The sequence below is a fragment of the Cyprinus carpio genome, chromosome B22, assembly GCF_018340385.1.
Source record: "Cyprinus carpio isolate SPL01 chromosome B22, ASM1834038v1, whole genome shotgun sequence".
Taxonomy (NCBI): domain Eukaryota; kingdom Metazoa; phylum Chordata; class Actinopteri; order Cypriniformes; family Cyprinidae; genus Cyprinus; species Cyprinus carpio.
Window position 1 is genome coordinate 25,803,562 of NC_056618.1, and position 13,209 is coordinate 25,816,770.

General features: G+C 39.7%; 1 protein-coding gene across 1 annotated transcript in view; it reads right to left on the reverse strand.

Moving 5' to 3' along the window:
* Positions 1-607: 607 nt before the first annotated feature.
* camsap2a (calmodulin regulated spectrin-associated protein family, member 2a) overlaps positions 608-13,209 on the reverse strand; it is a 38,712-nt gene continuing 26,110 nt past the window's right edge. Inside the window, 13 exon segments of the mRNA XM_042749892.1 lie at positions 608-2,725; positions 2,974-3,119; positions 3,641-3,756; positions 4,333-4,398; positions 4,562-4,652; positions 5,068-5,288; positions 5,371-5,507; positions 7,545-9,576; positions 9,666-9,735; positions 9,835-9,872; positions 9,995-10,091; positions 10,185-10,271; positions 12,983-13,126. Of these exon segments, the coding sequence (XP_042605826.1) occupies positions 2,420-2,725; positions 2,974-3,119; positions 3,641-3,756; positions 4,333-4,398; positions 4,562-4,652; positions 5,068-5,288; positions 5,371-5,507; positions 7,545-9,576; positions 9,666-9,735; positions 9,835-9,872; positions 9,995-10,091; positions 10,185-10,271; positions 12,983-13,126 (3,551 nt within the window). The 3' untranslated portion in view covers positions 608-2,419.

A 13,209-nucleotide genomic window follows, 5' to 3' on the forward strand; every position in this document is an offset into this window, starting at 1 on the left:
ACTGATTAAACGATTTTTTAACATTATTCAAAATACAAACTCAGTGACTGTTACAGTCTTTGTCGTACAATACACTTAATTGCTCACTCATAGGTCACAGTTTGAACGTTTTCGTTTCCTTTAAGTGATTTTCAAGATCTGAGGTAAGCTATCTATTGTAGCTCTCATTGTTAGAATCTTGAACAATGATATACGAAGTCAAATTATATCATTTTAATATTATGAAACACTCATTTGTAAGTTATAAATCACTGAGGCTTTTTAAAAGTGTTGATGGAATTAAAGAGTCAAGAGGAAACGTTCTAAAAAATCCACGACGTTGCCTACAAACACCGTGTTTATTGGTCACGCGAGAGATTTTAGAATATTTTCTCTTGACAGGACATATGGGCATAAATATTTAAGAGCGATTCTTTAAATAGTAGCTACTAGAAATCCTCTTAAATTACTAAAATGGTTTATTAGTATTCTAGCACTCATACTTCTACTCAAGTGTGCAGTGTCTCTAGTAACTACAAAAATGTTAGTAGGCTATACATTGTTGCAAATGTCGCTGAAATTTTATTACATATTCATTAAAGTCAAACAACAATCAGCAGGCTGCACATGAGGCCATGCGAAATTTATTAAATGCAATTGAAATCGAACATGTTACTTGAACAATATGACAGCACAGCGCCTGAAAGAATATAAAAGAGAGAGACGTGCTGGAGAGATTAGAGAACAAACACTGTACAGTTTTCTATCGTGCTCATTTACAGTTAAATAACCATCGCTTGTGGCTCGAAACGGCCAAATAACATTTGTTTCCAGTAGTACCATTCTAATGGATGTAAGATGTCAGCTACCGTGTATTCAGGGCTGTGCACATATTTCCATTGCAAACACTGACACATCAGTTTATGCTTCGAGAGGCAAGCCCCAAAAATAATTCAATTCCTACCGAAATAAAGGGCACAAAAGGAAGGCCGTTTTATTTATTATTTTCATCAGGCAACAACGCCTCTACCCGTATACAGCCACATTCTGCCTTAAAATGATTAAAGGTGTTTTCAATAGTGGGAATAGTGGGAATACCGCTTGCAGATTTCGCAACGGATTCACATTGATTTTACACTTTGGCCAGTAAAAAGCTGGTTGGTTTGACAGTGCCTTCTTCATGGCTTCACTGTTAACTATGGACCTTTTTGACAACGAAAATTCATATTTTCACCAACATTTCGCTAAGATGATCATACTTTAAGTGGAAATGCTAATAGACTGAGATTCGTAATATTTTAAAATGCCACACAGACTCCAGGCGTAAAGATATGGAGCATGTCTTAACCCCTTATAAACAAGTCAAAAAATTATTTTTATTATTTAAAATAATTTACCAATCAAACAATTTAGCTCTCAGTCGCAAAACACGGAAATGGCTCCAGCAATCCAGGAAAATATATAATTTGGCAAGCTGCTTTTAATACTTTAGCGTGACCCTGGACAGGGAAATACTTCAGATCAGTCACCACAAGCACACGTAACAGTACAAAAGTGTTTTGAAAATAATTATGACTCCAGCACATGATGTTATTCATCTTCATCCATGGAAGTATCGTTCAAACAATTCAGTCCACCTGATTTTTTTTTTTAATCGCACCGACAGAACGGTTTGGTTTTCTAACCCCTAGTGTCTTATTTAAGACCTTTTATGAAAGATAAATATTGATTAAATAGATAATTATGCTGAACATTTCCAGCAGTCGGTCCAACGTTTTAAATATTTATATAAAAAAAAAAGCAAAAACACATACAGGAACGGAATGAAATGAATTCACAATCCTGCTGTGAATCAATGCCATTAGATAATGTTAAAACCCATCAAAAGTGGGTTCGGCCTGCAAACTAAACCACTCACTGCACATTAGCACACTGGTTAATGCATACTAGATATGACAGGATTCCCTTACAGTACTAAACTGTTATAATCACAAGCTATGCATGTGAGAACCTCTCCATAAGCAGCCGTACAATCATATCAGCACAGTCGTAAAAATAAATCAAATAAAAACATAGACAAAAAGCAACATAAGGCCACACGTCAACATATGTGCGAGATTTCTGTACAAACTAAGAACATTCAGTGCTTTAGTGTACCAAATTAAAATAACAGGTCATCCATGACTAACTTTCATTATTTTCCTTTTTTTTTTGGGCACATTTAAATAAAAACGACATGTACGCGGTGCAGTAAAACAACTTGAATCACACAGTCTCGGGTGTTGGACACATGAGCCACCCCCAAAGAGTTTTACATTCCAGTTGTGCATAATCTTGTGTGTCCGAACGACAACTGACGGAAGCGTGTAAAAAGTGTTGTAGGATTCGATTATGTACAAACAAGTGCATTGAGATTGTGTACGTCTGCCGTCGAGAAACACTAGGACTTCACAGCCGCTACTTTCTTCGGCGTTCCTGGTTTTTTGGTCTGCCACAGGTGGCTGTGGATCGTGATGGCATCGACGCTCGCCGACATGGTCTTGGCTGGAATTTGGCTGAACTGCTTCCTGTCTGAGTTGTACTTGTAGAGGCCGTCAATCATCTTGCGCGAGATGGTTTTAGGACCGATGCCGGCCAATTTGTTGATCTCCTCTGTGTCAGGGCAGTACGTGTAGAGAGAGCGGAACTGGCAGCCAGAATCACGGAACAGGATCAGGAAGTTGTTGCCCCCTGATTTCTCCATTTCCTTGAGAAAACAAATAAATAGGATGATAAGATGTATAATATAAATTTAATAGGGTGGGAATAAAATAAATAAATTAATTTAATTTCAGAAAAAAACTCTTAAACATGACAATTTTTAATAAAAAAAAATGTAAATGCACAAATTAAATTTATATTATGTATTTTTTTATGCATTTAATTTATTTGTTAAATAAAATATTATTATTAAATAATAACAGTAGTAACAATTGCAAATACAAAAACTCTTACTTCCTAAAATTCATTTACTTCTCCACCCAAACAACAATGTGCCAAAGCATTCTCATTGACTTTGCCAGCCAAACAGCAATGTGCCAAAGCATTCTGAATTATATGCTTATTTGACTTTGCACTGGGTTCCTTATATAATTTGGGACCTGCAGCAAAGAAATAGAGGTGGTATTATGTAATGTCATAACACAATATAAAAGTTATTGAACCGTTGTTGTCTGCTGTTCAACCTCCAGTCCTCTAGAGGGAGCTGTCACCTGAAGTTCTGAGGAAGTTTTATCCACCTTATTCTTCCTGTAAAAAATGGGCGTCGCCATGTGTACATTTTATGGGTCTTGCTCCCATTTGTTTTGCTGCTTGATATTGCAAACTGGTGTGTCTTACCATATTACTTTAATGTATTATCCTAATTATGAACATATTGCACGTTGTAATTCTTCTCGTTATTTTCCTATGAACTGTAAGTCTCGCCCACAGGCCTACTTCAGCATTGAAGAATAAGGTGGATACATTAAAATTTTATTATGTTCAGTATGTTTAAATGTTTGGTCATTTAGAAAAGCTTAGATGTAGACAGTATACAGGCTAATATACCATAAACACTGCTAAACACTACAGAGGTGGAGCCGCAGCCCATAAACATTGTGAAACACTCTAGTATTTTAACCTGTGTATTCGGTGTTGGATGTCAGTGAGGATGTGGTTGAACCATTCTCCCAGTCTTTCTCTCCATTACGGCTGCTGGAGCGAGTGAGCGACAGGCAACCGTCTGCTGAGTCAGGCCTACTGGGATGACATGAAAAACTGAGTCCTGCAATCCATCAGATTCTGATACATCTACTAACAACAACTGCACTCATGCAAAATCAAGCTGTGACTGAATTAAAGCTCTTAATCATAAAAAAATATTTTTTATGCATGTAATTTCCCTGGTATCAGCATCAAATGAAACAACAAAAATAAAATACTTTTAATGTGACGTATTGGAGAAAGCAACAGAATATTACATGCATGTTAAGACATGTATTAAGAAGTTCAATTAAAAAAAATAGTTATTTTAATGACATTATGGAAGCTTCTAAATAAGCCTCTAGCAAAAGTGTAAAGTGCAGATCCTTATTCTTGTGTTTTTGAAGTTTCAGTGCCATTCAGTGCCAGAGTAAAGGGTAAGTGACCTTAAATATTTGCTGATTTAACAATGACAAAATTAAACAAAACAAAGCTGTGATGGGTGAACTATAGTAGCCATCTTTATTGTTCAAAGATGGGATCATTCCTCATGTTGCTGCCAAGCAAAACAGGATGTTCTTCTTGAACAGAAGATGGAAGCACAAAGAGTCTTATCCAACTACGACTGACCTTCTATTTCTCACACTAGGAGAGCTCAAAAAGAAGAAAAGACGGCCAGATGCTAAGCTATTGCTTCTAAGAAGCAAGAACATTCAAGAACAAGAAGGAAAGAATACAGAGAATTCAAAGGACACTGGGTTAGTATTGCACAGTAATGCTAGAGAAAAATATAGAATTGCAGGGAAACACAGGAAGTAAACACATTCTAATTCCGCTGACTGCCTAAAGTGCTTCTTACCTTTGTGTTTTCTTATCCGAGCTGACACTGTCATTATCGCCAAGAGATGCCAGAGACAGGCTGGACACTGAAAAAACACGAGGTCGTGAACCTGGATGCAAAACAAAACGGGACAGGACCCACAGTTACACAAGACAACACCAAGCCCGCCAAACTTTGTGTTACCCTCATAACAGTACAGCTCTCTGCAATTAAGTTACTAACAGTCTCTATAACTCCTTCAAACTGTCTAAACACATACAAAAGACTGTGAATTGAAAGATTCTTAAAATAATTCAGCCAGATTGGTTTAATTAATTCAAATTAATTCAAAAGAGTACTTTGAAATTAGTTGGAAATTAGTCAGAAAGTTAATAAATTGGTTAGAATAGATATTTAGAGCAAGTAAAGATCTAGAGTACTTGTTAGAAGGAAATCCAGAGGGATGCAGTGAGCTGGACAGGAAAAGGCTGAGAGTAGCACAAAGCATGCAGTGTCGGGCTTTGCCAGTAGGGGACGCCCTTTACCTGCCGTGGCCCTGACAGGTGTCCTGGGGGACTCCATCACATCTCTGTGGATGGACTTGGGCCGTGGTTTCCTCTGTTTGGCCCCCGCAGGACGCGGTTTGACAAGCGTGTCCATGTCCTCCATAAGCTTCAGCTGCTTTCTCCTCAGATACTCCTGTTTGATAAACTCCCGCCGGGCTTTGTCTTCTTCCTTCTTCATGCGGTCTTCCTCTGCTTTCAGTCTGTGGAAAAAGACAAACATTGCAATTAAGAATGAGGGGGAGGAGTTTAGATTTAGTGACTGACAGCTGGGCTGGGTGTTACCTGGCCTCTTCTTTCTTTAGCTCAAGCTCCGCCTCCAGCTGTTGTTTCCTCTGCTGGCTCTCCCGTTCTCTTCTCAGCCTTTTCTCCAGAAGTGTTGCTCGCTTCATGGCCATGCTGTCCTCTTCCTTCATATCATCCTTACAACATGAACACAATATCAGAATGGACATTAAGAATCTCTGTTTATGTCTTATGTTCAGGTCTATCAAGCATCTGAACGAGGAAACTGAAGGCAATAAACTGATGTTGATGTGACCAGTCTGGATGAGCCAGATTCGCTACACTGCTCAGACTCCCTGCAGAACACCAACACCATAAAATAAATGATTTATGTGACTTAGTTTTCTGACCTAGATCAAACAGCTGCATTTTCAAGAGATCTGTCCCAAGCTAACCTTCTTCTGCGACTGTTCACGCTAAAAATAATTTTGTTAACTATAGTCACAAAGCAGCATTTTCCAGAGCTAAAGCTATGATAATACACCATTTTGGGTTATAACTATGACCCTTAACAGATAAAACAGCTAGATTTTTAAAAGTTTCTTAATAAAATGTAGCAGGCACTGGCCACCACACTGCTTAAGTGTTCTGGGTAGCTGCTAGGGCATTGTTAGCTGTTTGTTAAGTTGTTTTGTGTGGTTTTAACAAATTGCTAGGCTATTGTTAAGGTTCTCTATGTGGCCCTAGAGAACCTTGTCTTGTTGTCTTGTTGACCCAAGACAACATAGCTCACCATCAAGTCAAAAAATATCCTCAACAAGTTAGCATTCATGTTCTTAGACCAAATGGTGTGTGACTGATTTGATCACAACAAAATTTAACACGTAAATTAACTTAAAGACATAGTTCACCCAAAAATGAAAACTGTCATTAATCACTCGCCCTTGTATTGTTTCAAACCCGTAAGACCGTTGTTCATCTTCAGAACACAAATTAAGATATTTTTGATGAAATCCAAGAGCTTTCTGACCCTGCATAGACAGCAATGCAACTGACACGTTCAATGCCCAGAAAGATAGTAAGGACATCGTTAAAATAGTCCATGTGACATCAGTGGTCCAATCTTAATTTTATAATGCTATGAGAATACTTTTTGTGTGCATAGAAAACAAAAATAATTCGACAATTCTTTATTCAACAATTTCTTTTCTGTGTCAGTCGACATGCGCTCACAAGAGTACTGCGATGCATGCAGTATAAATTGTTGAATAAAGTCGTTATTTTTGTTTCTGTATTTTTTGTTTTTGCACACAAAAATATTCTTGTAGCTTCATAAAACTGCAGTTGAACCAAGTTCATATGGACTATACATGCTTTCGCACCGGTGGAACCTTTTCATAGTTTCTAGAACTATTGGCGGAAGTTCCCACTTTTTGCTGTCTTGGCACTGCAGGAACTAAGAATGTATTTATTTCAAGGGTCGGGAGTAGGGTCTAAAACAGTTCTATAGGAACTATCAGTGACGCAGTGTACGCTGATTGACCAAACAAATACGAAACACCGGCATTTTTAAAAAGCCATGTAAACATAATTACTCCACGAACATGGAAAACACCAATAACAGCATTTACCCGTTGTCTGCAGCATTTTGTTTTTTTCTCAGCCTCGATGATAACACTGCAAGTTTTCATAGGAGATTTAGTCCGATTTTTGTGCTCTTTTAATCGTGTAAATTGTGTGTTTACATTCCATCTCCGTTATCATGAAACCCATGACACACATCAAAAACAGCTCTGAATGTGGCATCCTCCATTCATCAATTGATGTTTGTAAATAACACGAATAAAGACGTCACCTGGGCCACTTCAGAGTTTCTGCTGCCGGTGCGAATGCAACCAGGAAAACAGCCCGAGGGAGAAATTGGTTCTCCAGGAACCACCATGCTGGCTAGTTCCTAGAACTATGTTCTTACCTTATTTTAACAATGTCCTCACTACCTTTCTGGGCCTTCAACGTGGTAGTTACATTGCTGGGGGTCAGAGAGCTCACGGATCTCATTAAAAATATCTTTATTTGTGTTCTGAATTTTGGGTGAACCTTCCCTTTACGTTCAAACTGCTAACAGTAAGCTATAGCAATAGTGACACTTGCCTTAGCATTCTAGTGGTAGAGTTTATTTACGAGCTTTCTTAATCTACAGATTAAGACAAGGATCCTCTGACATTCATATCTACCTTAAAAAAGAATCCACAGCACATTTTCTGCTCATCATCCAGATTTTCCCCTGAAGTCTCCTTCTCACCTTCCTCTTGTAACGTCTGTCCATCCAGGGGCTTGAGAATAGACAATGGAACCTCAATCAAATTTTTGTTGGTCTGATGGACAATATCAACTGGCTCAGTGGGAGTGACAATGACGGTCTCCATTACGATCTGCGTCAAAACTTCCGACACACTAGATTCCACTGCTGGCTTTATCTCATTTGTTGGCTTCTTCAGCTGTTCCCTTTCTTCTGTTGCTTCGTTCTCCTTCTCGCTCTCCTCTCCCCTTTCTACTGGCTCCTTGGCTGACAAGTCAGCATCTTCGTTTACAGCTTGTTGGGTTTCTTTGGATGGGGAGGTAATGGTACCAGAAGAACATTCAATCGACAACGACTCAAGGCCTTGTTCTATGTCCTTGTCTGTGGCTTCAGCTCCTGATGGTGGTTTCTTCGCATTTCCCAAATAAGAAAATGAGCAGTACACGGACTGAGATGGGGAGAACCTTCTTAAGCGTGGTATGCTGTCCACCGACTGTGGAACAGTCAGGACTCGGTTGAAGGGAGTGATCTTTAACTCACTGGGTCTGGGTGTCCTTGGTGTCTTGGAATGGAAAGAAGCAGACTTCCTCTTAAGGTTTGTAGGGGAATGGTGGATAGCTCTAGGAGAATCTGCAGGCGAGGGAGAGCCTGAAGAGCGTGCCCCACTCCCTCTGAGCTCTCGCACTTGTTTCTGTGGTGAAGGTTGAGGTGGCGACACAACCCAAGCCTGTTGCTCCCGCATCTGCATGATTACCTCCTGCTGCTGGGCCAGCCGCTGCATCTCGTTCTGCAAGAAGCTCAGGGAAGCATTGAGCTTCTCAATGGAACGTGTGTATTCCATCAGGTCCGCCTCAGATGTACCGTCCTCACCCGCAGACTTCACCGGAGACTTGACTGGCTGAGGTGTCTCCACTGGCGTCTTGCTTCCCTCTGAGCTAGGAGCGTCCTCCTGAGAAGGTGAGGTGCCATCTACTCCTTTCCTCTTGACAACTGTGAGGAAAGCACTGCGTCCCATCTTCTGACGGTGCCGGGTAAAAGCAGCCTCTACTTTCTTCTTCTGAGCCTCAATGGCTCGACGCTTCTCCTCAAGTCTCATGCGCAGCTGCACCATTTCCGCAGCCATGGCCTGGGCCGGGTCTTTGGATGGCTGATGTGCAGGGCTGACCTCAGGTGAAGGAGCCCAGGAAACAGAGTGAGGAATGCCGAGATCTGAACTGTCTGGTGTTGTGCTTTGGGATGCAGCACCTTTAGCCTCCACGTTTGGATTCAGTTTACGGAATTTCTGCTCAGCAAAGCTGGTCATCTTAATCCCAGGTGTAAAAGCAGGGGTACTTCCAGCAGGGGACTTGCTGCTAAGGCTGCTGGGACATGGGCTTGTAGAGCCCTGGCTATGGCAAGCTCTTGCTTCAAAGTCTTGATCTGTGTCAAGCTCCATGCTGACAGTACAATCCCTTAGGGATGAGTCCTCATCTAGTGTCTCTTGGATGTCCTCCGTCCGCACATGTATGCCGGTGTCTACTTCAGTGGTGGATGTGCTAGCAACCCCTTTGGAAGATTCTGAAACTGAGTCTAGCTCGCCATCCTTTGATTCAGGGTTCAAATCACTTTTATTCTGGAGGTGAAGAAAGAAGCCCTCACTGGGTGCATGGGCCCTGGGGCTCTGAGATTTCTTCTCTGAGTTGTGGATGATCTCAAGAGCCTCTTCAATGCTAGGAGGCCCTGAGCCATTTAGACGGCCGTTATGATTTCCTGACAGGCTATCAGGACAGCCTTCCTCCTCGATTCCCATGTTCTTTCCATTGACAGGCTGAAAGGACAAGTTTCTCTTGATGCCCCTGGTGCCATGGGGCATCTTGAAACCAAAACCTTCATTGCTGACAGACCGAGTCATCCCTCGGCCAGTGGGTGTTTGATTGGTGCTCTCTTTATCAAATGGGATTTCAAAGGACACTCCCTGAGCAGGAGACCTGGAGAAAGAAGAGAGGATGGTATCCAACGCATGTAGTTTCAAACTCGATGTCTTTAATTCTCAATAATGAAATTAACTTGCACTTACTTCTTCTCTTTGGGCCAAGTACCCATGAAGCTTTCCACAAATGACATTGAGGTTGATCGCTTGATCTCACCTGTACAGCACACATATAACTTATATAGTACTGGGTTTATTTCAAATTAAGAGTTATATTTTGTTATTGTAAAACATTTTTTAGGCTTTTTAACTTTACCTGAGCCTGAAGTCTGTGGTTGAGGTCGGAGAGGGAGACTTTAACATGAACATAAAAAAATTATGAATATCTATCCAATTTTACATTTGAATTTCAACAGGCATTCCAAGTAAATAAAGTAGAAGGGGGAAGTTTTTAATAAAAGAGACTTTTGATATACCTTGGTCTGTCTGGACTAGGTGGTCGTTCCATGAAACTTCTCTTTGTGACTTTTGAGATGGGCACAGATGGCAGATTTTTCAGTGAAGGGGCTGGTGCTATAAAGGACATGACAAATGTGTCAGTATATAAACGTAAACAACATTGGCTAATAATTCTGGGAAATACATTCCATTGTAATATTAGTCTACCTTCAGTATCCAACACCTGAGGCTGGACGAATGGCGGCTTAACAACCTCGAACCACCAGAACATAAAAACAATAAACACAATATAGTAAAAACAAAAAAAAAAAACAAACAGCATCACAAACATTCATTGCAACCAAAAATACCCAAAATAATTTGCATGCTCTTATAAAACTAGTATGTGTAATATTCCTCCTCTCCCACAAGATGTCTCTGCAATTCTCTAAATCCTGGTAATGCATGAACGGACACCACCTGGAGACAAGAGTACCCTTTTCCTTCAAATTAAATTAAATAGCTTACATACAGTATAAGGAATGCTGAGGAATTTTATGCTGTACAATATATAGAGTATAGCTTTTTTATTTGGTCCAATAATGCACACAACCGTTTCATGCTACGAACAACATCTTTATGCCAAGACTACAGAACTGAATTCATGACCTTGAATTCATAGAGGGTACCTGACATGATGAAAAATGCCTCTGATACACTGTTCCCACTCAGCAGAATTTACATCTAGCAGTTTAAAGGCACAGGGTAACCGCAGCAATTATCCGAGGCCACTCCCAGAAGACATTACCTCAGCAATTTAATTGACTTTCAACAAAGAGTCCTTACTCTCTTTATAGCCTAGAGTAGCTCTAGACTCTCAAAGCCGCATCTAATGCATATAACCAAATGATTAAAGCATTTATTCATATAATCCAAGGAATCAATTGTTAACATTTACAACAGCCTTTAATAATATAATATCATTAATGTCACATACTAGCAAATTAACAAAGACAAAGCCAACCACTGTACACTCATTAAAATACTCCATGGTGAAATATGTACACAACCTCAATTTTATGGAATATCATGAAACCCAATCTACCACTGCAACTGGCAATAACTAAAGGAATAAATAAAGGGGTCCACTGGCAACATTTGTATTAAGTGGTTGAGGGAGCCTGTTTGTACCCAGATGGTGTTTGGCACATGCGTCCTCTCCCCATCTGCCTGTCTACATACGTATTCACACAAAAGGCGTAAATGTATAATTAGATGGCTTATCTGTAGTTTTAGGGAATAAAATGTTGCTTTTAATTAAGTATATCGATTTAAAGTGTTAATTTAGTATATATAATTATTTTTAAAATAATGTAAAAAAAAATTAATCATGCTTCCTCACCCGTACGCAAATTCCTTAATAACAGCATGCCAACAGAATCTTCAAACATTGTTTTCAAAATATGCATCTTATTACCGGTGAATCTTGGAGAATCAAGGACCCAAACAAGTTTGCAAACTGCAGAAAATATATAGAATATATATAGAAAATATACGTTTTAAATTATTTTCTCAAAATCCTATAAACATACATTAAACTTCTATTCATTTGTTTATCTATTTAATTTTTAACTTGGATTTCTATGAACATTTTACTATACAGTTGAGAGCAGCCTGGAAATAAAGATGACGGAAATGAGATCAGGTCACAATACAGTCCAGATTCAAACCTGCATTTCACCACATGAAGCACATGTGCTAACCGAACTCAACATATTAATAAAAGGAAGCAGCTGGGATTAGATTAGCTCTTACAGAAACTGGGTCAAGGTTACAGCTCAGTAACCTGCACTCAATTCCACTCATATTTCTGAGATTCAGCTCTGAAGTCTGGCACTGTATCAAACTCTATCAGATCCTGCTCATGTCCTCTAACCAGAGGCTGTTCGGTGCTAATAAAACCCAACACGCTGTGAGAATTTGCTACCATTTGTGGAATAACACTTTAAACAAAAAACAGGTGTAACATTGATTCCAGTAGCATTGCTCTCTGTTTAAAGTTTCTTGTTTTAAAGTGATTTAAAACAACCTCGATGTGGTTTAATAAGCGTGGCCAGGTTTCCAAATCTTTACCACAAAATGCCAAACTACATCTTCACATTCTTCACATTCACAGCCACTGAAACCAACCGTTTTATTTCATGTTGATGGAACAGAAATGTCCCAAGAAGAACCAAGGATTCTCGGTCAACACGACTGAAAATCTTGGCAGCAGATGTTCTTTCTCTACAGTCCAGAGAGAACCAAGATCAAAGACAAGAAGACATAACATTCAGAACTAAAAAAAACAACTGGTCTTCACTTCCATCTGATCCCAAGAAAGCCCATAGAGTGGTTTATAACTGTCAAAGTAGTCTGAAGGTAAAGATCTCCAGTTTGACGGTATCTAGCTCGCAAAACAAAATTTTTCCATTTCTTAATAACATTTTGATATCTTAAGAAGAAGAAAATCTCACAAAAGGAGGTATTTCCCAGAGAAAAGCACAGAATGAAAGCAAAAAAATAAGTCTAGGCTTAAAAAAAACTCAGGCTCTTGAGATCTTTCCATAATGGCTTATCTAATAAACCACGATTCCTATATTTAAATATCTTCTAGGCATTTTTAATGTGATTTTATTGCTGTTTTAGTGAATTGCACCAGTCTTTAGAGAATCTGCTTCCATTGGGAGGCTGGTTTAAGCACCACCAACGTTTGAAGGCAAGCCTCGTGCTTTTGGCTTTTCAACAGGAATAAAGCCAACTCACAGGCAGTGCTTGCACTATTGCGAGAAAAGGGCTCCAAATAACAGCATCCCACCAAACCGCATATGTTGTGGCCTATAAAAATTTGACAAACCTTGACCTAGAATTATAAACGCATCAACCGATGAAACATAAAGGCAAGGAACTTGGAGAACTCTTATGGCCTCGAGCTCTAAAACGCTTCTAACCGAAACCAAATCGAGACACAGGTTGTATCTGAAGGCTTACTTTGATGGACGAATGAGCGTAGCGCATGTCCTCCAGATTGAAGTGGCAGCAGTGGTTCAAGTGTTCCTTGCAGAAGTCCAGGATGAGCTGCAGGTTGTGCAGACTGTCTGCCAGCAACATGGTCTCCTTCAGGCAAATGTCTGCAAATCAAAGACCATTCAAACTGCTACTCACTGACAGATCATCCGGCATATTTGGTAGATTTGACAAGGACTCAACCAAT